Source organism: Rhodamnia argentea, chromosome 8 (genome assembly GCF_020921035.1).
Source record: "Rhodamnia argentea isolate NSW1041297 chromosome 8, ASM2092103v1, whole genome shotgun sequence".
Classification (NCBI taxonomy): domain Eukaryota; kingdom Viridiplantae; phylum Streptophyta; class Magnoliopsida; order Myrtales; family Myrtaceae; genus Rhodamnia; species Rhodamnia argentea.
Window position 1 is genome coordinate 26,683,243 of NC_063157.1, and position 26,891 is coordinate 26,710,133.

The 26,891-nt window shown below is 38.8% G+C and overlaps 3 protein-coding genes and 1 long non-coding RNA gene across 8 annotated transcripts; 2 read left to right on the top strand and 2 right to left on the bottom strand.

The window, feature by feature from the left end:
* Positions 1 to 386: 386 nt before the first annotated feature.
* LOC115738247 (eukaryotic initiation factor 4A-3) lies at positions 387 to 10,648 on the bottom strand. Its single transcript, XM_030670823.2, has 9 exons — positions 10,539 to 10,648; positions 5,220 to 5,588; positions 4,210 to 4,450; positions 4,047 to 4,127; positions 3,521 to 3,628; positions 3,297 to 3,416; positions 2,449 to 2,616; positions 2,068 to 2,154; positions 387 to 783 (listed from the first exon to the last, which is right to left on the bottom strand). The coding sequence occupies exons 2-9, from the start codon at positions 5,525 to 5,527 to the stop codon at positions 670 to 672; spliced, it is 1,227 nt and encodes a 408-aa protein (XP_030526683.1). The 5' UTR covers positions 5,528 to 5,588; positions 10,539 to 10,648; the 3' UTR covers positions 387 to 669.
* A 2-nt stretch (positions 10,649 to 10,650) lies between these two features.
* LOC115731679 lies at positions 10,651 to 20,456 on the top strand. Of its 5 annotated transcripts, XR_007199564.1 has the most exons (14): positions 10,651 to 10,966; positions 11,201 to 11,278; positions 12,159 to 12,316; positions 13,449 to 13,524; positions 13,956 to 14,023; positions 14,152 to 14,410; positions 15,772 to 15,876; positions 15,996 to 16,102; positions 16,181 to 16,234; positions 16,328 to 16,411; positions 18,837 to 19,000; positions 19,401 to 19,551; positions 19,645 to 19,950; positions 20,293 to 20,456. XR_007199564.1 is itself a non-coding variant. In XM_048284226.1 (13 exons), the coding sequence occupies exons 1-12, from the start codon at positions 10,651 to 10,653 to the stop codon at positions 19,543 to 19,545; spliced, it is 1,614 nt and encodes a 537-aa protein (XP_048140183.1). In that variant the 3' UTR covers positions 19,546 to 19,551; positions 19,645 to 20,131. The 5 variants fall into 5 exon arrangements, 4 of the variants coding, with proteins under 4 accessions (XP_048140183.1, XP_048140184.1, XP_048140185.1 ...); XM_048284226.1 differs by lacking the exon at positions 20,293 to 20,456 and having other exon boundaries at positions 19,645 to 20,131; XM_048284227.1 differs by lacking the exon at positions 20,293 to 20,456 and having other exon boundaries at positions 15,781 to 15,876; positions 19,645 to 20,131.
* A 1,991-nt stretch (positions 20,457 to 22,447) lies between these two features.
* LOC115738248 lies at positions 22,448 to 22,672 on the top strand. Its single transcript, XR_004015113.1, has 2 exons — positions 22,448 to 22,489; positions 22,576 to 22,672. It is a non-coding gene; the product is annotated as an uncharacterized LOC115738248 (long non-coding RNA).
* Positions 22,484 to 26,345, bottom strand: LOC115738245 (endoglucanase 5). Its single transcript, XM_030670820.2, is given in 12 exon segments — positions 22,484 to 22,783; positions 22,785 to 22,909; positions 23,007 to 23,048; positions 23,267 to 23,311; positions 23,441 to 23,774; positions 23,928 to 24,091; positions 24,229 to 24,352; positions 24,556 to 24,720; positions 24,843 to 24,929; positions 25,132 to 25,332; positions 25,756 to 25,968; positions 26,076 to 26,345. Coding segments are annotated over 12 exon segments (1,905 nt in total). The 5' UTR covers positions 26,319 to 26,345; the 3' UTR covers positions 22,484 to 22,621.
* Positions 26,346 to 26,891: the final 546 nt, after the last annotated feature.

Below are 26,891 nucleotides of genomic sequence, written 5' to 3' on the forward strand. Positions count from 1 at the left end.
ATGACCCTAAACCGCAAACGTCTCTGTGCAATGATCTTTGCTCGTGGAAAGGTCAGTTTTCCCGGGAAAGTCTTGCCCTACCTAATCTTCCTAATCGTCATGTCAGCGACTTCACGCCAGATGTTCAGAACAATCTTGTTTAGCTAAAACGTTGAAAATTGTGCAACCTGTTTGTTGTCCCCCTGTTAAAATGTATTTTTGTTCAAGAACAATATCTTTTCGGAACTGCCCCTATCCCCGGATCTTGGATCTGATAAAATAGGATTATTTGCAACAGTATTTTGTAAATACGTAGTTACTGTGAATATATTGACTGTATATTTGTTTTCCAATCCCGCTAAAACATCCATACATAATTGCAAACCGGACTTTTGGATCTCAGGCAATTGCAAACCAAACGATCATAAGCAAATTATAATTCAAGCTCCAGAAAAACTACATTTCAGCATTCCTGTTCAATCCATTTATAGTCTGCTAATGAGTCACCAATCAGCAAGTCAACCAACAATGACAAGATATTTACGGCTAAACAAGTCACCCTACCAAAACAAAAAGATTGGCACTCTGCTATCGTACAAACCCTCGAGAGAAAGGGAAAAAATCAACATTGCATTCATCGAAACCATGCAGAGTAGGACACTTCTGGATGCCAAACCGAGTACCTCCCAATTAGATAAGATCAGCAACATTCATGGGCATTTCGTCGATCTGGGTACTGTAGTATTGCTCTATATCTCTCAAGATCTTGATATCATCACTCTTTACAAAGTTTATAGCAACACCCTGCCAAACAACAAAGGATTACTATCGTATCAATCATTTACCATGCAAAAGCGTCAAAATATGTCTTTCGGGGCCACAATCAGGGCTTGATGTTCATGATACCAACTGAAGTGGACGAAAATTAGAAGCCAACTCAGCACACGCAAACACACAAAACTCATTGAGGAAAAGCATGTTACAGCATCAACTTCATAAAGCAGACTAAGCAAACCATTCTTTATAAAATTCTTGCAGTCTTATGCAAAGAAACATGCTTTATCAAAATAATACAACAAAGACAAAAAGGACAATAAATACAGTGTATTAAACACTGCGGCACAACCAATTGCATCAGGCATCGTAACCACTAAGGGTTACCTGTGTAACATAACATAACATAAAGGCATATGCAATATTTCTCTAAATCCTTTTCACAGTTTTTTACAAATGGAATGCAGAACCTGGAAATAGGAAAGAGAAGCCTCATTGAAAAATGATCCCTTTGTCTTCCATTGGAGATGTTATAACAAACACACATTTTTAAAATACACAAGAAATGACCTTGCTAAAAATTTGAAGAAAAACAGGCAGCTTTTGTCTGCCAAATAAATCATTGTGATTTTGGGGGCTAGGAGAAGCAACAGATCAAACCCCAGGCTGCAACTTTACTAAACGGGAGAAAACGGAAGGGGAAAAACGGATGTTCATAAAAGGATAGTGACAGTCATGGCTAAGCTTATGTTTCATGAGCAGTATATTCGAAATGGCACTCCATGGGTGTCATCCAAGTGCCATATTCTAAAACCACACTGAAGAGCAGCTCAGCCATTCAGTGTGTTTTAGAAAGAGACATTGCACCATTTGGTTTCTAATCTGCCAATAATGCATGCATTACAGGATTATCTTCCATCAAGGTCAGAACTCCAGGAAATAGATTGCAATTGCTTTTAAGCAAGTCTAGATATGTAACGAAATGGAAAAATAAGAGCCCTTAGTGGTCTGGGATGATACTCTTGACCTGAATGACCGTGCAATTCAAGGCATGCCTTTCCTCTTTGAAAAAAGGCATCAATAAGCCTCTTTTTTTTTGTCAATAAATGTTATGGCAGAGATGGCAAGAGTCGGCTGAAGTTCTATTTCGTCTTGCTTTTATTTTATTTATTTTTGAGTTCATCGACTGCCCCCAACTAGTTTGGGATAAAGGTGATGTTGATGTTGATCTAGACTTAATAATGCAACAAGAGTAAAACAGACAACTGCTGACCATAATAGTTCCAAAAACATGAGATTGTGAGGAATGTTTACCTTGCGTCCGAACCGTCCAGATCGACCAATGCGGTGAATGTAAAGCTCTCTGTTATTTGGAAGGTCATAATTTATCACCAGCGAAACCTGCATAGAGAGGATTTTTAGGAGAACAATTTCAATTCATAGCTCAGAATACTACCGAGATGTTTTACAAGCACAAGTCTCACTAGAAATTACATTATCCAGCCACCTTATATCCATCCCCAAAAGCTATGAGCCAACTAGCAATAAATCATAGTGACTCTGAATACCAATACTTATGGCAGCTGGCAGCAGAAGTAACTTTACTAATAGCCAAACACATTCATATGGAAAACCATTCAGATATATATATGTGCGCGCGCGTGCTATGAAGACTATACTTGCTAAATGACAAACCTGCTGCACATCAAGTCCACGGGCCCAAACATCAGTGGTGATGAGCACTCGTGTTGCGCCCGACCGAAATTCTCCCATAATTGCATCTCTTTCCTTCTGAGGCATGTCTCCATGCATAGACGAGACAGTGAAATTATTGCTTCGCATTTTTTCCGTCAGCCAATCCACCTATCCAAATGCGTGTGACATGGAGAGAGTTATAGGTGACCGTTAACCAAAAAAAAAAACAAAAAACAAAAACTAACTAAAGTCATGGCTCTGACATATGTATTTCCTATGCTTCAGAACTGTATATTGTTCATGTGAAATTATGAGAGACAGTAAAGCATTGGAAAGGGATTGGAGGAAGCAGAAGGTTCAAATATTTTACACCAAGTGCATATTTCAATGTGTGCCAAAACTTATTGATACCAGAGCTAACCATATTTTATCCTTCAAGGATTATTCTCCCTCCAAAAAATATCAGTGAAGCACTTTCGTACAAATAAGAAAAATTCGTCGTGCCATTTGAGTATGCAATACCATATAGCAACACTAGGTTTAATGATTATAGTGGACACATTATGTAACTGCAAACTGTATGTTCATGCCACTTTCTCACAGATATAGTTCTCACCTCCATACATCTGTAAATACAGGGAAATAAATAATGCTACCAAAGATAATTCAACAGTCATCCAAACATAGCCTCATGCCAAAGACCTATACTCAACCAACCAAATTACACATAAACTGCCTACTTAGACCAATCAAGGTAACGAATGAGGCTTCGATAAGACTGCACTAAAGAACTGTTCGTTACCGAGAAAGATGGCCATACTCGGACATAGAAGTGATGCAACCCTTACCTTACGTTTTGTGTTGCAGAATATAACAGCTTGGGTTATGGTGAGGGTATCATAAAGATCACAGAGTGTATCAAATTTCCACTCCTCTCTTTCCACGGCAACAAAAAATTGCTTTATACCCTGCCATCATTTCAAAAACAAAGATCCTCAAATCTTCTGCTTCAAGACCACAAATGTCATGCACTCGTGTGAGCACACTAAAAATAAGCACACGTAGTGATTACCTCCAGAGTCAGTTCATCACGTTTCACAAGGATCCTCACAGGATCTGTCATGAACTTGCCAGTAATCTCCAAGATTTCATTTGGAAGTGTAGCTGAAATCAAGACAACCTACAGATAGTTTCCACAAGTTTAGATTTCAACCAAGTTATTGCTCCTTAACCTTCAATGCAAACAACAAGCATAAAAGCCCTTCCCCCTTTTATTGGGAATGTGGATGCTGCAGGCGTATAAGTGAAACATAAGCAGGACAAATGTTTTATGAGTACCGCGACAGTGACAATCATAACTACGCATGAACCAGAGATATGTGTACTACCAAAGTTGATTTACAGCCTTAATTAACACAGAAATAAAATAAGGGGTCCAATATATGCATATGTTCTTCAAAAGCCAATGTGATGCACTAAATCATACAAACAGAAATTAATGAAATTACAACAACTGTACTGCATGCCATGCACGTCAAGAATGACAACACATTCAACTCAAAGAATGAACGTGATATCTAACCGCTAAAAAACATTACCTGAAGCTCTGGTGGAAGATATCTATAGACATCGTAAATTTGATCCTTGAATCCTCTGCTCAACATCTCATCAGATTCATCCTAGAAAACCGCAAATCAAATTAAAACTAATGGAAAAGAGACGATAAATTATTGATGCAGCCAAAGAAGGTCAATCACTTACAAGAACAAGCAGCTTAATAGCTCTAGTGCGCAGAGTTCTCCTCTTGATCATGTCACAGACTCTGCCTGGTGTACCAGACACCACATGAACTCCATGCTCTAGTTTCCTGATATCTTCACCCAAACTCTTGCCTCCTATGCAAGAATGTGCCTGTATATTCATATAATCACCAATAGCGAGAATCACCTTCTCTGTCTGGGAAGCCAATTCCCTGGTAGGCGACAAAATCAATGCCTGGACCCTGTATGACCACATAAACCAAAATAAGTATCACAATTTATATAGGGATGATATTCAGCTTGGATAGGAATAAACCACTGTCCATAGATCTATCCAAGTGCATCGCAGAGCAAGCAACAAGACATAAACAACTGCTTTTAGATCTATCTAAGTCCATGAGAGAGCGAAGAATAAACTACAATCTGGAAAAGATACGAGTCCCTCAAGCCCACCAAGTGATCCATAATACCAAAATGTTTAGCTTTCACATTCCTAGTACAACATTATAAACCCTCTAAACCTGAATATTACCTCTGTTCTAACAATGGCTTCTCACACTACAAATGAAAATTGAATGTTGAACAAATCAAATTCAAAATGTCCAATCACAAAAATGTGTAGTGCGTGTCGCAGCGCAGACTTGCCAGACATTTGTCAAAAGAAAACCCTTAGGCACTTGATTAGGAGTACCCAAAGGCTAACTACTGAAGCACTGTCAGGCAAAAGGTTTTCTTCAATGTGGTTTCCAGGCACAGAAAATGTTCAGGCAACTTCAGTAAGTTTCCCTAGCCATCATAATCAAGGGCAATTGACGTGAAACAAAAGTAACAGCCTCTGAAAATTTGTCAATCAAATCTACTGTCCTTTCGAGCGCACAGACTAAGCAGGAACGAACAAAGAACCTAAACTATTCATGACTCACAGGGGAGCCAAAAAGACAGCAGAATCGGCATAAGAGGGGATAATGTCAACAAACACGAACTAGGACTCATGGAAAACGAAGGACATACTCTCGGCTGGAGGTATCGACAATCTGGCAAACAGTGAGGGCAATCATGGAGGTCTTGCCCGTGCCGGACTGGGCCTGGGCGATGACGTCCCGCCCCTGGATGATGGGCATGACCGCCCGCTGCTGGATCGCGGAGGGCTTCTCGAAGCCGTAGTGGTAGATCCCGCGAAGCAAGTCCTCCTTCAGGTCCATCTGGTTGAAGCTCGCGACGGGCTCGACGCCCGGCGTCGTCTCGAAGACGAGCTTCTCGTCGTCTGCCGTCGTCGCCCTCCTCGACCGGTTGGCCGGAACCACGCTCGCCGCTGCCATACTCGCAACCCTGTCTCCGCCTCTCTCTCTCTCTCTCTCTCTCTTTCTCTCTCTCTCGTGTCTGTCGAGCCCCGAAGGGAAAAGATGGATGCCCACATTTTATACGTTAGGTTTTCACGCGACGATAGTCATCGAGATTTACGGTTTTCATATATTAGTGGGTGTTCATTAATTCTCTTTCCTTAAATAAAAAAAATGAGAAATGTGATTGGCAATTAAATAATTTTGATTTTAATTCTATTTTCGAGAATATTTTGGAGCAAAATAAGAATAAAATAAAAAAATTGATTCTAGTAAAAAAAATTACTTTTGAGAATTACTAAAAAAACATAAAGTCTAAAACATGAAGTCTTAAAAAAATTAGGGAAAACACCACCAAAAATCATAAACTATGCCCACTGCGATACATTTACCCTACATATTTTTTTGTAACACCAAAAATCCAAAATTTATACATGTGTGACATATTTATCCCAAACATTTTTTTATGACACAAAAAATTTCAAACTTATATCAATGTGCCATATTTACCTCAAATTATTTTTTGTGACATAAAAAACCCCAAACTTATAGGCTTGTGACATATTTGCCCTAAATTTTGAAGTAAATGTGTCATACGGATATAAATTTAAGATTTTTAGTGTCACAAAAATTTTTTTGGGGTAAATGTATCGCACTAGTATAAATTTGGGGTAAATGTGTCACATTGATAAAAGTTTTGGATTTTTTGTGTCACAAAGAAAAGTTTAGGGTAAATGTGTCACAAAAGATGTAGTTTGGGGTTTTTGATGGCTTTTTCTCAAAAAATTAAATTTGAAAATTTACTAACAACTAATTTTTTAAATACATTTGTTAAATTAAATTTAAACTAAGCATTAAAATTTAACAAAGGAAAAGTTAAAAATTTAAAAGGGGGGAAATAAAAAAAATTAAAAAATGCAAATAACTTGAAATTTTAAAAAATAATAAATGGGGGAAAAATAAAAAATATAAAAACTTTAAAAATGTTTAAAAAATTTAAAAATTAAAACCTTAAATTTTTTTTAAAAGTTGTAAAAAATGAAAAATTTTAAAAAAAGAATTCTCGCCACATGGTTGTTCTCGAGAATAAAAATTTTGTACAATTACCAAACGCGTTCTGATTCTCTAAAAGTTATTCAAGCAACAAAATCAGAAAATATAATTCTAATTAGAATAATTTTTTTTGGATAAAAATCGTTGCCAAACAGACCCTAATTAGATATGAAATGGGAATGCCTAATAGATCAATTAAATAGCCTTAATCCTATTGACAAAAAAAAAGGAGATAAATAATTTAATTTCATCAATTGATTTTTTGAAATTAAGTTGAGTGATCCATCTTTATCTTACTAGCAAAATTTAAACGTTAATTTACTCTATCCCTAAACTGCGAGACTCTTTGTATATGAATAAAAATTGCAGTTGCCAATCCGAATATCGAAAATTGACGCAGTTCTTTAATATGTTTGAAAGGTTTGGAGCATTTACGCTATGTATTTGCGACAAAAAAAAAAAATCACATCCCTAAATTAAGCACCAAGTTCTTATGTTTTAAATTTGAAACTTCATCGATGATTGCTAGTTTGACTATTAAATCATGCTTGGTTTGCTTGTGACTATTAAATTAAAATGTTGTTGAGTGCATATACACAATCATCTAATCTAATGTGTCGTACTAAAGTTTAACTTTGAGTGAATTTAATGTGGATGTTCATTCATAAAAGTCTTTTCTTCCCCGACAAGTTCTAGAAAAAGATATTCGAAACCATATGCTATTTTAAGATGAATGTGATGGGAATAAATGAAAGTTGACGTGCCCTATTTGGATGATTTTCCCTTGCTCTTTCATACTAATGCTATTCTCATCTACATTTTATTTAAATGCTGTTCCTACTATGAACATAAACCAAATTCCCTATTTTGAAAACACATGAAAGCAAAATGTACGTACCTCACAAAATGATTTTATCGGTTATTTTTGCTCCTTACTTTTTATTGATTAAATATGATTATATGGAAATATACTGAAAATTTATAATAAATCTATCTAGCTATCTGTTATCTATACATCGGTATTACCATGTGACAAACATTGGTGTTTGAAATGACGTGATATTGATAGCATTTCAATTTTTTTCCCTTGTTCAATCTGAGATGTAGTTATTAAATATTATCCTTGCGTAATCGCATTTAAATAATGGAGGAAGTAGTTAGAAGTAGTTGTAACACGAAGAACAATATTATAATCTCGTTAAGAGTACTTTAGCAATTTACATAGGGAGCTCCTTGGTATTATTTTTTTGTCTAATCACATAGCACTATCAAATTCGACATTTGTTGTTTGAGATGATGTGATTTTATTAGAATTGTGATTTAGGGCTAGCAACAATTCCGATCCGAAAGAGTGATTCCGATCAGAATTGATGTTTTCTATTTCTATTCCTTAGAGGAGTTTTAGAGTATTAGAACGCATTTGGTAACTGTATAAAATTTCTATTCCTAGAGCAAAAATACATTTGGTAGCTGCGCATAATTTCTGTTTTTAGGAACAATTTCTTTTCCCAATTATTTTCATTCAAGTCAAATAATTACGTCTTGTCACTACAAAATCAACCTATACAGCACCGCTATTAAAATAAATACAAATCATGTATAATCTATAATCAGTCTATTTATTTCGTGGAGCATAAAGTTATATGCAAAATCTATAAGGAAGACATAAGCTCAATAAGCAACTTGCACTTGAATTTTTGCCACGAATTTGCACTTAAGTACTGTTATATTTAACCAAACACATACTCGATCCGACCCATGTTACTTAATCGCTTCTATGTTTAACCAAATTATGGCATATTTATTTCTTATAATTTGTTAAGAATGCAATGCAAATCTAAAGAATTTTTTTAATTTTTTTCAAAATTTATTATCATATCTTAAAAAGCTATTTGTTGTTTTTTCTAAAATATATATTTTATTATATTATTCTATTATTATCAAAAAATTATTGTTTTTATTACTAAAAAAATATTCTTTTATTTTTTAAAAATTCTTTTTTCTTTTTCTTTTCTCCGGCGATTGGGGGCGGGCGGAATAAAGTTAGAGCCTTCTCACTTTATTCATCTTTTTTCTCAAAAGTGATTCCGGACTAGAGAATCTACTTTATTTTTTAATTATTGTTTTTACTCCAAAAGTGTTGTCGGGAACAAAATCAAAATATTTCAGTATTAGAATCATATACGTTATCAAACATGTTTCTCATCTTTTTTGTTCCGGAGAATAAAATCAGAGAATCGGAATCTCTATCATGCATGCCCTTATTTCTTTTCTCTATTATCAATATGAGACGTAGATGGTAAATACCTAGAAATGACTTTAACCCAACATGTAATGTCGTCCTCAAACTTTTTGTTCATTGTGGTCTTGAATTTTTAATACATATTCAATTTAGTTCATCTATTATATGCAAATATTTAATAATGTCATTTCATTAATTCAAGCTAATGAAATTTGTTGATTTGACTTTCAATCTAGCACGTTTGAAAGGTGAACTAAATAACGTTATATGATTATCTACATAAAATATTCAACTCGAACTAGAATATAAAAACCCTTTTACTTTAATTAATTTGCTCAATTTGAAAAAAAAGGATTATACATGTCATTTGGCAACATTGATTATTATATCCCGATTTGAGTTGAATATCTTAAGTAAATAATCAACGTGAAATGTTATTTTTTGCCCACCTTTCAAAATTACCGAATTAAAAATCAAATGTGAAATTTACGTTAACTTAAATTAATAGAAGGACGACATTGAACATTTCGATATAATTTAAGGATTAGATTAAATATTTATCAAAAGTTCGGGGATTACAATGAACAAATCGAAAGTCCAAGGACTACTTTGAACGGAGTAAAAATTCAGGAATGATATTGCAAATTGAGTAAAAGTTCAGGGATCACTTAAATATTATCATGTATGTAATTGCATTTAAGTGGGGAAGAAATCAGTAATGATCTTCATGATCCAAAAGAGTCACCAAGAGGAGCTCAAGTTTGATTCTATTAATATATCCAATTGAACCCATCTTCATTGAAAAACTTAAATCAATAAATTATGGGGTCCATTGAAATATATTAACTACTCCACTTTATATTTATCTTTGATGGGACTTCTTTAGCTAGACATCCTCACATGTGCGCCTCAACGAGCATAAAACTTTGATAAACAGTGAAAGCCATATTAAATCAATCACATTTCTTTTTAATTTTTGAGAGGTTTTTAACAATGTGTTTTGTGCATCTTATGGTGACACCAAGATGGCTACGCTATATTTTCGTGTTCAATTGATTCGTCGTTGCATGCGTATTATTTGAGCTACACACTAAGACGGAAAGAGTACATGCAAGACAACCATGGCAACCTCAAGACAAGCGGTCATGTTCATGGACAACCCTATCGAGGATGCACGGGCCGACAACCGATGTGACCTCACATGCCAACGACCTCGTCGAGATCGAGATCGAGATCGAGAGAGAGAGGGAGAGAGAGAGAGAGAGAGAGAGAGAGGACTTGCTAGGAGGTCGGCGTGGGAATAGACGAGGTGCAAGAATAGCAGCGACATTGTTTAGATGTTGGGATTAGGGGTTTGCTGGGAGGCAGTTTTAGAAGAAAAATTGGCAATTTCGTGGGTAAAAATCACAATGACAAACTTATGTTCAAGATATAAATTACTATCTATTATTCCACACACAAGGTGCAAAAATCATTTGAATTTTTAGGGCATGGTAGGTTCATAATGGCAAATATTAATAGCGACGTGCACGTGATGTACGTGGGCGTTGAAAGACCTTCACCCTTCAATCCTCCTAGCATCCCCAATCTTGCTCGGCCCAACTAAAATAACTGCACGCTCTCTACAATCCTCTCCCTTTCCTCTTGGATCTGCCTCTAATCCAAACGCATTTTCCGATCCCCACTCTCTCTCACACTACTCTGCGATTCGTACGGTGGGTGTGGACTCTTGCAGCTCGGATCTCGTCGATGGATCTGTAGGGAGTGGCCCGGTCGATCCCCAGGCCGGAGTCTCGCGCCGCCGGCGATGTTGCCGCCGAGGTTCTCGATCTTCGGGGGCGGCGATTCCAAGAAGTCCAGCGGCAGTCCACGCAGAAGCCCGAAGAGCGAGCTCCCCTCCCCCTCGATAAAGCTCCGGACGGACAAGGAAGTGTACAGGCCCGGAGATGCGGTGGTCGCGACTGTCGAGATTGCCACTCCCGACGCGGGCGGTGTCGCCAAGAACGGCTCGGTTTGTTCGCTCTTGATCAAGCGTCTCGGCTTCGAAGTCAGAGGGATTGAGAAGTTGGATTCTCAATGGTTCGCCGCCCAGAAGACCTCGCCGGAGTCCCGACAACGCAGAGGTACGCTTTGGGATTCCGTTGTTATCGATGAAATTGACGAGAAGAGAGCATCAGGAATCGCGAATTCCGTAGGAATTAGCTGGGGTCTTAAAAGAGTATTGGGCGAGGAATATTGTACTTTATGTCTTGTTTGACTTGATACGCAGTGGCTGTATAGCAGGTGCCCACTAGAGGAATTTATAGCGGTTAATCATGAAGTGTGAAGGTTTGATGAGTTAAATTTGTCTTCTACAGGTGAATATGCTTTTATGGACTGCTCAGTGCCGTCCATTGTCTCGAGTCAGATTGTTTCTTGTGGCACCACTAAAACCTGTAAGTGCATTTTCTTCTCTGTTATTCCATTTGCATGAAAAGGTTAGACATATGATGAAGAAATTCGCATGGAGAAAGGAAACAATTAAGCTAGATTTTCCATGGAAATCTGTAGCTACAAGAATGTTCTTAGTTTTCTTCCCCCAAATATGGAATCTTCCTTTCTTACCATTGTACTGGTAGGGAAGAAAATGTTGTTTGAATGGGACTATAATGGAAAAGGGCTAAACAGTTTCTAGATTAGTATTACTTAGCTAGTCTAGATAGCATGCATGCTTTGGATCCCCAAAAGATGACCAAATCTGAATATATTTTTATAATCAACCAGAAGGCGCTGGTTTTTTTTTTTCCTGATATTTTGGTAGTAACCATTTTGTCACTTTGATTCTATAGCCTGTCTAGCTTTCATTGTACTAGTATCTTGTTGTGCGATGTTCTTCACTTGAAACAGAAAGTTTTAGGATTCCTGTTGATTGAGGGATTATTCGGGATTCTTACCAGGGATAGAAGCATTTTTCCCACATAAGCAAAGCATAATTTAAGGGTATCACCTTGGAGTAGGCTCCTATGGACCTCATTTAGTTTTTAGTTGGAATGAGGTCACTGGTGAGAAATTTTTCCTCACATGATTTTAGATAGCTTATTATACCCATGGAAGACTAATTTCATAATATTTGTAGTAGAATGCTATGCTCAAGGTTCCATTTCACCCTGACTGAGATAGACAAAACCATCCATTGTTGTCTCAGGAATTCGTCTTTCATGCTTCAGCATTCAAATTGTTATGTGCTCCATGCTTTATTAATTTCTTTGGTGTGGTATGGAATATTTTTATCATCTCTCAGTGCATTATCAGATCAGCTTTTCTTGTTGTTGGTAGATGTCATTCGAGCTGTGCTGCCAAGCATCATACCGCCATCATACAGAGGTGCTACAATTCGTTACCTGTACTATATAAAGACTATGTTATCAGGACAATGGCAGATTCTTGAAACTGGTCACTCTCAGAGGGGATCAGCGAAAGATCTCGCTGAATTGGTTTGTACCTTAATTCATTCTTCATATTGTTATTTGATAGCGTGTTATCCAAAAGATTGCTAAATAATTTTGTTATCCTGTTTGTCATTTGAACTGTACTCAATGATGATTTGGTTGCAACTTCAAGTAGTTCCACGTCACTACTTTACGCCCGTTTTTACTTAGAATGAGGGCATGGAGCCTCTTGCAATATCAATTGATTTCTTTGAGTTCTGAAATCTCTTTTGAGCGATGAACAAGTAACTATATTTCTCAACTATGTCATTCTTGATTCTTATGAGGCACTTTCTTCTGAACTTGTGATTTTTCTCATTTGCTAATGATTGGCAGAGTCGGTCTTTGGATTTTTTTTATTTTGACATTCTTCTTCCCCTGTCAGGTTAGGAAGAGCTGAATTTCATGTTTAGGACTAATATGTGGTGAGCATCATGAAAACTCTAAAACTTAGAAAGGGGATCTAATCTAATTTGGGAAAATATTACTGAAAATAAGGAACAAGTGGAAAGGAGAAGACAAGAAGTTGAGCTTTCAAATTAATGGGCTGCTATTCCTCTCTCTAAAGTCGTAACACATGTAGCGTGCTTTATCTTTACTGAGAAGCAGACTAAATGTTCAACAAAACATAACAGTCAAAGGGGCCAACTTTTGGTAGATGAGCTTTTGAACATTTTTGGCTCTTTCTGTAGTTAAGTTGCTTATTAATTCCATGCATGCAGTATGTGGAAACTCTATCCTGTGCTTTCACGAAATAGCATTATGATTGCACCTTTTGTAAGGTGGATTACCACCAAGTACGGAATGGATTGATGCAGTTTTAATTAAGCAGCCTATTTTTCTTTAAAGGCTCTCGTTGTGATTTCAAATAAGTTTGTTTTCACAGTACAATTTCATACATATTTCCTTGCTTAAATCTTTAGATTCTGTTTTGTTTACATTGTACCTGTTTCTGTAGATCATCCTGTTTAAGACCTCTTGCTAGCCTTATGGTGCTCAAGTTGGTTCTCAGAGGTTGCTTTTCCATATGTGAATGATGTGGCTGTTTTGTTAATGAGCCTCAAGGCTATACCCTGGTTTTGTTGTTGTGTGGTGTGTCCAATATGTTTCTTATTGGAGCATATGTTGTGAACTACAGGAAGTTCGTGTACCGCTACAAGTTTGGGTTGATCAGAAGAACAGTGGGTTGCAATTGGATGAAGGTCAAAGTGAAGGTGAGTATGTCTTCCAGAATTTCTCATGGTAAGAGTTGAGCCATGTCTGCACGTATGATATGGTTATAGCTCTTTAAATAGCCATCTGGATCTATATGACGATGGAACTTTTTTTCGTATTTAACATGCAATCACAAGAGCTTAAGATGTGATGTTACTCATTTGACCTTTGATGTCTGAGATTTGGATAAGGCAGTTTATCCATTTTCTGTTTCTATTTTTTTCAATTTCTTAGCTGTTTCTTCTTTTGTCTAAGATACGGTTTTTTTGATGATGACACTAAGCCCGGTCCTCTTTGCTTCCAAGGATACATTTCCTCTCACAGTTTCGCTATAATTCTTTTTATGCTCAACACATTTCATCCAAACATTTCTGATGGATAGTATGTATCTTATCTGTATGACCAATTTTGGTTTTTCAACTCATTTTAGGTATTGTTCCTTCGTCAACCATTCAGCTGGATATTTACTGGAAAGAGATGGATGGCGAGTCGGACTGGGTAGGTCTACATTCTTTCTCTTATCCATTTTCTCCCATTGGAATTGCTAATAGCTTTTGTTTTCAGCAACAACATTTGCTGAGGCATTAAAATCAGAAGACCACTTGACAATTTGATTTACTTTATAGGTTCGAGCAAATGACTTATATGATGGAGTTGAGGAAGGTTATGATAGTTCAAGAGATGAGATATCATCTGTCTCCTCATATAACCCCAGTAGAGAAAATATACACAGAACCTTCGGGAGTTCGCTCTCCCTGCAGTCGTCTATAGCAAGATCTTCAAGCAGAGATATATTGTTGGCGGAAGGTGAACGGATGAGTCTATCATCAAATTTGGCACTTCCTCGTCTATCTGCAGCGGAAATCCTCCATGAGAATGATGATGGTAACCATGCTTTTAGTGATGTATATTGTATAATAAATATGCTGCAGACAAGTTGTGATTGGAAGTATACAATTCTGATGATGAACAGTATTGTTAAAATCAGGATGTGTTTAAAGGATCATATCCTATGATCAGACTGTTGACTATAATATCCTAAAAGTTGTTTCTCTTGTGCTTTAGCGAAGATCACTGCTTATAGAAGTATAACATGGCGTTAAGTTTAAAATTAAGACAAATCAAGGACAATGGCTTTTGAATCTGCAGAGATGGCCACACTGTTAGAGTTGTTGTCCCACATCACCCGACAACGAGTTTTATATGCTCTATATATTCATGTGGTCTCCCTCAACCTATTAGCTTAAGTTTTTGAGTTGGATTTTCTCACATGGTATTAAAGTAGGAGGTCCCGAGTTCAAACTTTTTAGGCCCCATTTGTCTCCCCTAATTAAATATGTCCACTAAGTGTGAGGGGAACCCCATTTGCCTCCCTAGTTAAATGTGTCAACTAAGCATGAGGGGAAGTGTTAGAGTAATTAAATATTAAATCACACATTCATCTAATAGCTTAAGTTTTTAGAACGGTTTGCGGTAGCCCCACAAAATCTCACATGGTATCAGAGGTAGTGTTGTCTTACAAAATCTTATATGGTATCAAAGTCAGTGTTTAGTCCCACAAAATTTCACATGGTATGAAAGTAAGTGTTGTCCCTTTTGCAAATGTGCGTGGTCAAAATTCCATGTGAATGTGTGTAGTCAAAATTTCACGTGCTGCTTGTAATCCGACTTGCATGTGTGAGGGGGTTGAAGTATTTCCCACGTCGGTTGACAATGGGTCCTAAATGTTCTTTATATTTATGTGGTCTTCCTCCACTTATAAACTTAAGCCTTTTGGTTGGATTTCTAACATGGTATCAGATTCGGTGTTGTCCGCTTATGTGGGCCTACCCCTCATTAGTCACATTTCACGTGTCGCTCGTAATGTGGCTTGCACATGAGAAAGGGTGTTGGAGTTGTTGTTGTCCCACATCGCCCGACAATTAGTCTTATATGCTCTTTATATTCACGTGGTCTCTCTTCACCTATTAGCTTAAACTTTTGGGTTGGACTTTCTAACACATACCAATCTTTTGATTTGGAATGATCCTAGAAAATTAGGAATTAGTAAGGATTGGGCGACTCTTTAGGTTTTAGATCTTGGGATAGTATCTTTAGACCTAGATTGGGATTTTAACAACCATGCTCACAGTTTCTTTGAGAAGCTTTTGAAGTTAGCTGATGAAGAATGAAAAGCTCCTTTGTTTGTTTATCATAATGACTCAATTAACTCTAGTCAAAGCTAACTAACTTAACTTTGCAAATGGATGTGGGAGCCCATACTGCAGCTGTTGCCTCTATAACTGATCAGTCAAAGTTTGGAAAATCTCTTTCAACAGATAACGATGAGGGAGCATTTTCCCCTAATGCAGGTAGACTGTGGCCACATTTTCTGGATGTTACTAAATGATTGCGAGACCATTACATCTTGTGTCATAGCGGCTTGATGCAAAAGGTCAATGAACTTATTGTCAGAAATGTTTCTTTGTAGAGGAAGGATTTATTCGAGCAAGATCCTATAATATCAGAATGGATGACCGTGTTCTGCTCAGATTCTCTCCAAAAAACTCAGACTCGAGTTATTACTTCAGTGACACGGTGATGACAGTGATATGACTTGGCATTTTCCCCTCATTTTCGTTTTTCTTTTCCTCACTAATAAGCCATTGTTCACAGATTGGTGGAACTCTAACCTTTTTTCCAGAGGAAGGAGCCCGGAGATGCCTTGAGGTAATTGCACTTAAGAAGTGACACAGAAAAAATGATAAGAGGGCAGCTTCTGTATTTCTTCAACACGTTGATAAAATGTTGGAGCCATTGCAGGTTTCCATAACATTGGAGATGTCAGAGACCATAAATAGGCGTTTTGTCCATCCTTCCAGGAAAAATTCACCTACCATCACGAAGGTACTTTAAATTTTTTAAGTGCCTTTTCTGTTACTTTAAAACTTTAGATTCAAATATAATCATTTTTTATATTGTAAACATTTCTCCTCATTTTTTTTTTGCCTTTTCATCATGAACAAGGTATAGTGAGTCTAATGTAGTAACCTTTATATTTCTAATATAGCTCTGAATGAAACACCCGGATAAATTTTTCTTCCTAATCAGCCATAGGGATATGGAAGTTGACATTGGTATCTTTGACAGAGAATATATGTGGACAGTGATCGTTGTTCAAATACACAGTTTTTATGTACTGGTGGACTTGAAAAATAAGGATACTTTTGAATTCTTTAAGAAATATCAAGTGTCAGATAAAATGAAAGAAAACTGACTTGAAGAGAAGGCATGAGAGCAGAGTTTGTCCTTTTGCTTTGGCTGTCCATCCTTCTTAGTTCATGATTTATTGTCTGAATGCATCACATGGTGCATGTTGTGAGTGTATCAAGTTAAACTAAAGATTGTATGACTAAAATAATGCTGGAACCAAGGACCAGATCATGAATTTAATCTCTGTGGCAAAATTATTGTTTTCCCTGCATCTCACTTTATGCTGATCAAGTTTGTGTCTGTTCTGACCAAAAAAAAAGTTTGTGTCTGTTGATTATCACTAACAAGAAAGCCAAAAAAAAAAAAAAGATAGCTGTTTCCAAAAAACAAAATTAGGTAAAGCTGTTAATTCAGTAACTCTCATTTGGCATTTGGAGACCACTTTTGCCAAAAGCTTGAATAGGTAGAGAAAAAAAGCCAACAAGGTACACAGCTGCTATGCTTCTTACCACTCACATGTTAGACAGTACATCTGGAATACAGGATGTGGATTTGACCACTTCCACCAGACAAACAAAGACGGACAAAATTACAGCAGGTACTAGCAGAATAACTATAGGAAGGATTGTCTGAATTTGAACCTCTAACATGTGCTCAAATACCGTGTCAGAAAACTTTTGTTCCAACAAATTAAGTCCTCAGAAAACAGGCTCACATTCTTTATCTGGCAATATAACTAAATGATTCGACCAAAAAAAAAATTAACTAAATGATCCGACCAAAAAAAAAAAAAAAAACTAAATGATCTGACCTGCAGCTTTTTTATCTGATTGAAACTTTTTGAAAATTTAAATATGTAATTCCACATTGCAAATTTAATGAGTCAAAGCTCAGAGAGTTTTTCCTTTTTTTTTTTTTTTTTTTTGGATGTGCTCAAATACCGTGTCAGAAAACTTTTGTTCTAACAAATTAAGTCGTCAGAAAACAGGCTCACATTCTTTATCTGGCCATATAACTAGATGATTCGACCAAAAAAAAAATTAACTAAATGATCCGACCCAAAAAAAAAAAAAAACTAAATGATCTGACCTGCAGCTTTTTTATCTGACTGAAACTTTTTTGAAAGTTAAATATGTAATTCCACATCGCAAATTTAATGAGTCAAAGCTCAGAGGGTTTTTCCCTTTTTTTTTGTTGTTGTTGTTGTTACATAGGTAAATCTAGTAGGCATTGGAAGTTTTTACTGAGTCAAGATATAAAATCGCGAGAAGTCCAAAGACATACATGCTCATGCACCTTTCTGCTTTTGAGGTCGTGTTTGGGAAGCTTGTCGTGATGCATTTCATGCTCATACACCTTTTCCTTGAAGGATGATTTGGGGGTAACTGTGCTGCCAGTGCTGCAATATTGTATTCTATACAGAGAGGTGCAATATTAAGTGCTGCCTATGGCTCCCTCGGGGAGCATTGCCAAAGGATTTTGATGATTGGCGACCTATGGAGAGTAGGAAAATATTGACCAATATTATAGGGCTTCCACCACTTAAGACACAGTTTAAAACTGTTGATCATATACTGATGCATTGTGGGTGGGTGCCTCCGTTTTGATTTCAAGCCCCATCAGTACAGAACATTGGTGAGAGTATGAGTAAGGTAGTTGGCTGATAAGGTTCCAGCTTTGGACACTTTTTTCCCACTAAGAAGGAGGTGATAAAGAAGATTATTCTTCTTTGTGTTTTCTAAATAGAATGGAGGGAAAGGGACCCTAGCGTTGGAAGTCATAACACACTGATCCCTTTTGTGAAGAAAATATGTTTTACATTTCTGGATTACTGTACGGACAAAATCTTGAAACATGTATTTGGAATTGGCACCCCTGAGAGAGAGAGAGAGAGAGAGAGAGCTCCTTTTGCAGGTTACTTCTGCTAAGGTCTTGGCATGTCACTGCTGGTATGTTTATTATACTGATGAAGGAACAGAGAAATTTGAGATGCTAATTTTAACATCAAGAAATTCCTGTGCCTGACATTGGTGCTACTTTGAGTGCATTGATTGTTTTCTTTCTTTTTTCTCCCATATTGTTACACTACCTTCAATTTTCTGCTATCTTCTGCTGATAGGTTCAGAGCGATCACCATGAGGTCGTTGCAGATTTGGTGCAGACTAGCTTTCTCTTTTCCATCCCTATGGATGGGCCTATGTCCTTTTCCACTCCCCGCATCTCTGTTCAATGGGCTCTTCGTTTTGAATTTTATACCACCCCAAAAAACGTGGACTGGACAAGGTATATGAATATACACATCTAGCTTTCTTATTGTATTTGATTTTTCCCTGCATGACCTTCTCGAGTGATGTAAGGCATCTTATCTGATTTCACTCAGCTACTGCATAGAAGGTGTTTTGATGTAACATTTGGAAGTTAGTGTTTCTTACATATAAGGTCACTTGTTCTAGTCAGCTTACAAAGAATGTATTATTGGACGACCAGTTGTGGTTCTCTCTTCACTTCCCTTGATGTTAGTTTCTTCTTAATTCTGGTTAGATGAGGAAGTTGAAGAGTATGAGCCTGTTAGATTGCAATTCTTGTTCCAGCTGACGTCCTGCTATTTGGAAAATAATCCTGTTCATGCTATGGACCAAACTTATATGCCATTGAGTAATTGATACATTCTTTACGAATTTAGATATGAGCATCCTCTTTTGGTAGAGGGAAGAGACAAAAGTGAGTGGGTTCTTCCAATCACAGTGCATGCACCTCCACCCGGACCTTCGGCTGCTCCGACCCGAAGTGAGAAATATTTCTCTTTGGAACCTTTGGGGGGGTCATAGTTGAAGGTAATAAGATTCACTGTCTTCCTCTTGTAAATGTCACCCCTTTTGGTGAAACTAATTATCTCCCTATATTGACATGCTATTTGCCCTTCCCAGGTTCATAGTGTTTTTTTCAATAGGTTTTGGATGTCTTTACTCACTTATGGATTCTGAGGATCACATGTTCCAATGTGGAGAATATAAAGGAAGCACATCAAGAAGGCGGCAGGACACAGCTTTGTCATTCGACATCTTTCCCATCCTTGCACTGGAGAATGGACTGAACGTTCGAAGTGGAAGTCAATGCTTGTGAAAGTTGGTGCTACTCTCTGCAGCCTCGTTCTTAGCTTCGTAACTAACCCATTCGGTGTGGCCTAGTCGTGTCTTGCCTAGTCACCCCATCACATTTATGTGTAAATCTTGGTAAGTTTTAAATGCTCAAGCTGTCGTTTCTCCAAGATCCACATTTCAGCCCATAAGAGAATGGAAATTTTTCTGTTTTATCTTGCGCTCATGGTGTGAATATTGAGATGTTCTTAAGCAGAATGTACATATTTGATGTCTTATGTTAATTGTTGAAACGGTCCTTCGGCCTTTTAAACTAGTCCATCCATTTTTTGTTATTCAATCTTGTGTAGTAGCGAACTTCGAGAAGCACTATTGTCGTTCTGCATGATCGCTTTGAACTTCGGCACCTTAAATGAAAGAATGGGTCCTTTCCGGGGCTCTATTTTTCACCAGTCACCAGTCGCTTTCTATTTTCAGGGAAGCAGGCTTATGTGCATTGAAAAGCTGTGGCAGTCTTTTAACTGTTGATACGTTTGAAGCGGTTTTTTCCACTTTCTAGTTGCAAGGCGGACTTACTTTTCAGACTCTCAGTTTCGTCTTTGGAATATCTCCATTATGTTAGAGAAGGAAAAAAGTTCGAGAATCTTGTGCAATGAGGTGTAAATAAAGGAACTGAATCTCATCTTCTTTTCGTGTATTCACACTTCCTCAGTTAACTTTTTTAATGTACATGGAGGGCAAGGTAAATGACAGCAGAGAGATGGAAGAAGGACAGTTCAACCAACCAATGGCGCACGAGCCATAAAGAAAGCACAACCAAGAACATAGACTCGTTAGGAAAATCGATGGTCCTTTTAGAGTACATACTTGTCAAGAAGCCTAGCCTAGAAACCATAGTTAATCTGTGTATTTGAAACTTGGAGAAATTTTGCACTTAATACAGACTCTCGACATCACTTTTCTAGCACAAAATTCTGATGATTCCACTTTCAGAATTTCGCGCTAAATGTAAGAAAAATCAATATCACGGACAACATCACTGTTCTTGAAAAATAGCACAGCAAGCCATTCAAATAGTCTACGTAGAGTACATACTCGCAGTCAGGAAATTCGTTGACTCAAGAAGTCGAGTGAAAAAAAAGGTACTTTGAACTGAAACGAGACCGAACGACATTCAGAAACAATTTATTCTTAGCTTACCATATTTCTCACTCTTATGACATGCCCGAGACCAACACCGTTGTGTTTTGAAAAAAGTAGGATGCCAACCGTGCAAACTCTTTGCTCTTATAAAATGCTGTCTGGCACTCGGAGAACTGAGCACAGTCCTGACCATGTTTCGCAACCATATGTCACACCGAAATGGTTGGGCATCTGCATCGGACGCTGTCTTGGTGCTTGACCATTGAGGCTGAAGATCTTCTCAGTGTGACCATCTTCTGGGTCAAGCGCATCGTCTGCTCCACGAGAATCAGAACCATCAAGCCGATCCACTCAAGGGATTCTGACTAGTATTATCACATTCGTCGAGTCACCTTCAGGATAGGGCATGGTAACCGCTATTGAGAAAGCCTAGGTGAGCGGCTATTGATGCGATAGCGATCCACAGGATCAACATTAGAACCCACATGAGAAACCTACGACTCACAGGGAGGCCGCTCACGAGTAACAGGATGATGCTGAGGGATACAAGGAAGCCTATTGTGTTAACCACCAAGAAATTAATGTATCCTACCCGAGGATTATCAGCCATGATCTGCGGTGTGTCTCTCTTCAAAATTGTCACCTTGGGTTGTGTCTTGCCGAACACCACCTGGAGGGTCGACACCGACTTGGAATGCCATTGTCGTGGTTAAAGACGCTACAACCATCGGCGCACTCTTTTTCCTTTCGAGCCGATTATACCGTGTTTTGAGGTTCTTATTCCAACCTGTCCGCTGCACGGGTAAACCGATACACAGGTTCCCGTTTGATCCGCAAATCCAGTTTATTATGCTACACTATCAGAATTGCATCCTCCGAAAACGCCTCAATGTCTATTGTCACCTACAGAATTAGGAGGATCCAATTCGCAGCATCACAATGTACACTTAGATTAATCATATCCATTCCCCGGACTACACATGAAATATCAGGCCTAGTGCTACTATTCGCAAGATAACTCGTACAACCAGCGCTATTAGCATGTGAACCATGGGACAAATGCTCCTTAAAATGTGCAAGCCTAAAACTATCTCCTTGAACTTTGGCACCTTAAAATGAAAGAATGGTTTATTAATCAGGGGACAATGTTAACTTTGGGAACTCTGATCTTCATCTCTAAGGAGCTCTTTCTTTGGGCTCTGTTTTTCAACAATCACCAGTCCCTTTCCTTGTGCAGCGAAACAGCTGATATTTTAACTGTGACCTTTTAAACCATTGTTAGGCATCGCAACATACCGTCAAAAAATAATTCCTTGTTGAATGAAGATAGCCACCAATGGAAAAAAAACAAGCAAAAAGAAAATCTTCGCTGTATGTGTGTAAGCATCGGATTCGGAAGAAATTATAGCGCATTTTTTTTTTTTTGCTTTATCCGGAATTCGATCCTGGATCTTCGCCCCCACTCGGAACCTGCCAACCACATGCCCCCTGTCCTACGCGTGGTCTTTTGCAAAATGTAGTTCATGGTTATGTGATGATGAACGAAACTTTCATGTTACAGTTGTGATCCAATTAACAGGAAAATCCTTTTCCATGAATCAGAAAAATTGCAGACAGGTCTGCTTCCCTCTGCTCTGAACTCACTTTTCAATCTTTTAAATCGTTAGTGGTAGCTTACAACTGAAATTTTAGCTTGAGGACCACCCTGAACATACACAAACATATACTGTGACCCTGGTTTTAAGACCTGCAAGTGAGGAAGCTGATAGATGTTCTTTTCTTGGGTGGGTGTGAGTCCCCACAAAGACCCCGAGAGATTCTCTATCCTGGAGCTTAAGATCCGAGACTGGCTTCTGCGATGTGTTCTTGATGATGACCTGGTGCCGGTAATATGTCGCCCCTCCGTGATTCCACGAGCTCATTATCAAGTGGAGTAACTGAACAGGTGACTCTGTAGAAGTTGGGAGAAGTTCCAAAGCAGTCAATTTGTAAGTGACTTCGATTTAAATCACCTTCAGGAACAAGAGAAACAAGCTTGCGTCACTCACTCGAACCTGTGTAGGCTGGTGGTGTTTTCTGGGAGTAGCTTCCTGCAAAATCAAAAGAAGAATCATTCATCTTTATCTCCCCTCATGGAAATGAAATTTTAGCTTTGATGGTTAGAAGAAAGTAGTATTCCTGGAGCTATGCTAGTAAAGATACACCAATGTATTACTGTTATCTAAGACAAAAGTAAGTCAAAAGATGTAGAAATGTACACAGTTTAGCAGAAGATAAAGAAAAAAAAAATTCAAGAATATCAACTCACCGGGCAATGTTGAAGGAGTCCCTGGTCTTTCATCATGGTACGAACCTACACCAAGGAGCCATATTAGGAAAGCAGAGAAGATTAGAAAACACATTTTAGTTCTAGTGCAGCTCAAATATCCCCCCATTCTCACTGGTTTGATGTTACGTTGGGCACATATCCCAAGATCTTTACCTGGCGCTGCATATGTGCTTTGTAGTTTTGAGAAGAGGCCTATGAGCGGAGCGCAGGCTGAAAGCGTGGGCTCGGATTGCTCATAATTCGACCTCTCATCATAGAACCCGTCATTCTTGTCTGGACCGCCCACAAGGGCACCATGTATCACGTTCGGGTTCCCTTCAGGGCGGTGGTACCACGCATCGAAGCCCTGCACACATCCGACTGCAGATTGCTGGACAGATATAGAGGTGATGGAGGCGCCTCTGTGATGAACATGGGTGGGATAACTCTGTCCATATCCCACCAGGTAGCTTATAGACTTAGGATTCTTCCCAAGGATATAATCGCCCTGCAGGATCCTATGTAAAGTGAGTGCTTCATTTTTTCTAACTGGTGTGCTTGATATATGATCAGAAAACGAATGTGAAAGCATATCGAGTTTCTTGGTAATCAACTAGTTATTGAAGTTCCTTGGTGAGCAAGTAACTTGGTGTGTGGATACCTGAGACTTGGCAAAGTTGAGAAGATCCTGAGGCTGAACTTGCCCGTCCAGACACGTGACCTTGGCCTTCGACGTGGACAAATAAACGGAGTAAACAGCAAGAAGGAACGATGCAGAAGACACATACTGCATGTTGTTCCACTTGTGCATGTACATCAACCCGCCTGAGGATCATAGGACAACAAACCGTCACATAGCCGCATCTGTAAACTTGAAATCCATCATCTGCTTTCATGCGAAAGTAGCTTAAGCCATTTGAAGAAGAACTGGAAGAGCGAGAGAGAGAGATTGAGCCGCCGACCTGGAGTCCTGTCAACATTGTAACCATCATTCTTCTGCACACAGGCACACATGAAGTACTCTGCTTTCGCCTGGTATTGCTTTAGAATCGAAGTGTACGGACTATGTGGGTTGTCCATCAGTACCTGCCATCAGAGGCCAAGTGACTTAGTACACGGAATCGACTTTAGTTAGTGGGATTATGGAACTAAATTAACTCGGAAAGAATTGAAACCAACAAAGAGCCAATCTGTAATCTTTGCGAAGTGGATGCATCGGTCCAATCCTAGTCTGGGCGGCCCAGCAGCCCGACCGCCCGCCCGTTCAGAGGATGTAATGAGCGATTTACCTTGGAGAGGAGGACTTGCACGCCAGCATATTTGGTGTCCCAGGAGAACTCTTTTACTCCCCAGCTGATCCCACCCATTGACCCTGCATTGTCAATTGCATATTTCAAGTACTTCTGTTCACCTGTTGCTCTGTACAGCCATGTTGCCCCCCACAACAACTCGTCCTTCAATTTAAAAAAAAATCACTAAGTAGATGAATAAATCTCGAAAAATCGATAATTAATCCAATTAAAAGGTAATTCTGAACAATGTATATTAAAAGAAGATATTTTTTTTTTTTGCTTACCGAATAGCCTGAGGATGGATAGAATTGCTGGGCGGACACGATCGAGTCGTCGTATTGGCCTCTGAATCTATCCGCGAATGAGAACAGCTGCACATTTATTTGCACTTACTTGATTTAGCATGTGTTTAATGAATAATTACAATATATTTTATTTTTTCCATTGTGTTAATCAATTACTAGAGAATTATCATCTTTGGACAATCCGTTTAAGCAGCAAGTTTGTTCCAAAAATTGATTTTGAAAGTCACATTGACGGCTTTGCCTCCATTGTATTGGAGAGCTGACTCACTTGCTTTGCATGGACTAAGAGGAGATTGGAGTAGGAAGAGTTATAAGGCCGGAAAGCCAGTGAGGCCGCTGCCAAGGCGGCGGCAGTCTCGCCGGCAAGGTCAGAGCCGGGATTTTCGTGATCGAGCTTGTAAGTGTTTCTAGGAGTCGTCATGTCCTCAGCTCGCTCCCAGCAATAGTGGTCCGAATTGCCATCACCCACCTGAAAAACGAATTAATTCTGAAGCTTAATGGATGCAAATCGTCAAGACTCTGTTGATATATAGAAAGGTTGGTGAGGGAAAGCAAGACTCTGCTAGACTAACTAGCCGTTGAATACGTGAGTTTGGTTAGCCGTTGAATACGTGAGTTTGGTCAGCAAACATCCATACTGCGTTTGACCAATTAATGTCCAACCTCGTATTTTACTGTCTCTGTTGAAAGATCCTGCTAATCTCAATAGAAAAATTCGAGCCCAATGAGTCGATGAATCGAACCGAGCCACGTGAATTCGGTTGATCGTTCCAAGTTCGTGTGACGGGATCCGAGGCCTCTTTCATTCCAACCATCGACTATCGATCAGTAGCGAAGACTCGTCCGGACTTCATCACCCGGAAAATGAATGGGGGATATCTATGGTACGTACCTGAGCCCAGAGAACGTCGGGTTGCGGGTGAGCCTTGAGGATGTAGTCAGTGCCCCAGCGGACGGCGCGCAACGCGTGGTCCATCTGGTTCAGGCTAGTGATCTCCTTCCTAAACTCGGCCGCTCCCCAGGCCAACATCGTGATACTGAATGCCATGGGAAGCCCGAACTTGACGTGATCTCCGGCGTCGTAGTATCCTCCGACCAAGTCCACCTGCAAAGTTCAGATCATTCCCATATGTGACTGTAAGCATCTAGCAAAATGGGACAACCGAGGAGAGAGAGAGAGAGAGAGAGAGAGAGAGAGAGAGAGATACTGACCCCTTGAGAGAAGCCGTCATGGAGGGCGGAGTCGCCGCGCCACTTGACCCGCTGATCGGTAGGGAGCTTCCCCGACCTCTGCGCTTCAAAGAACATCAAGCTCTTCTCCACCGCATCCCCATAGCTCGGCTGATGGTGACCGCTCCATGCGGCCGTGGCTGAGCAGCTGGACATGCTTAGGGAGATCGAGATCGCCGCTGCAACCGCAAAACGCGCTGCGAGTGACTTCATCGTTAGCTCCATCGCGATCTCCCTCTCTAAATTTCAGCTGAGAGATGATCTTAAATAGAGAGAGGGAGAGATTTGAATGTTTCTTGGAGGATTGTGGGGAGGTGGTGGTAGCCTTCACGTTGTATGGAAAGAAGAAAGTTTGGAGCGTGCCCACGTCGAAGTGTTCGCAAAACTGAGATTAAGATGCGTGACGTGTGTCGATCTGGGCCGTCCATTTGGTCTCCGCATCGGGTAACCCAACAAGTACCAAAGGACGAGAGGCAAGCGAAGTTGAGGTAGACACGTTTGCGTGCGCAAGAATTTCAAAAATAAGAAAAAAAAATTACGATAAAGAAAATAAATTATCTTTTTATCAGGAAATGAATTATAAATTGCATATTGAACTTAAATTTCGATTATGAGACATATGTACGGATTATTATTATTATTATGTGAACTCTTTTCAAAGTATCATTTTTGCCCACTATCTTAGAGTATGTGATTCAATATTCATAAAATATCATGTTTGGATTTTAATGGAAGTTTTTGCTTATCTCCTAAATTCATTGTAAAAGTCAGTTACGTCTAATTTGTATTTATTTGTCC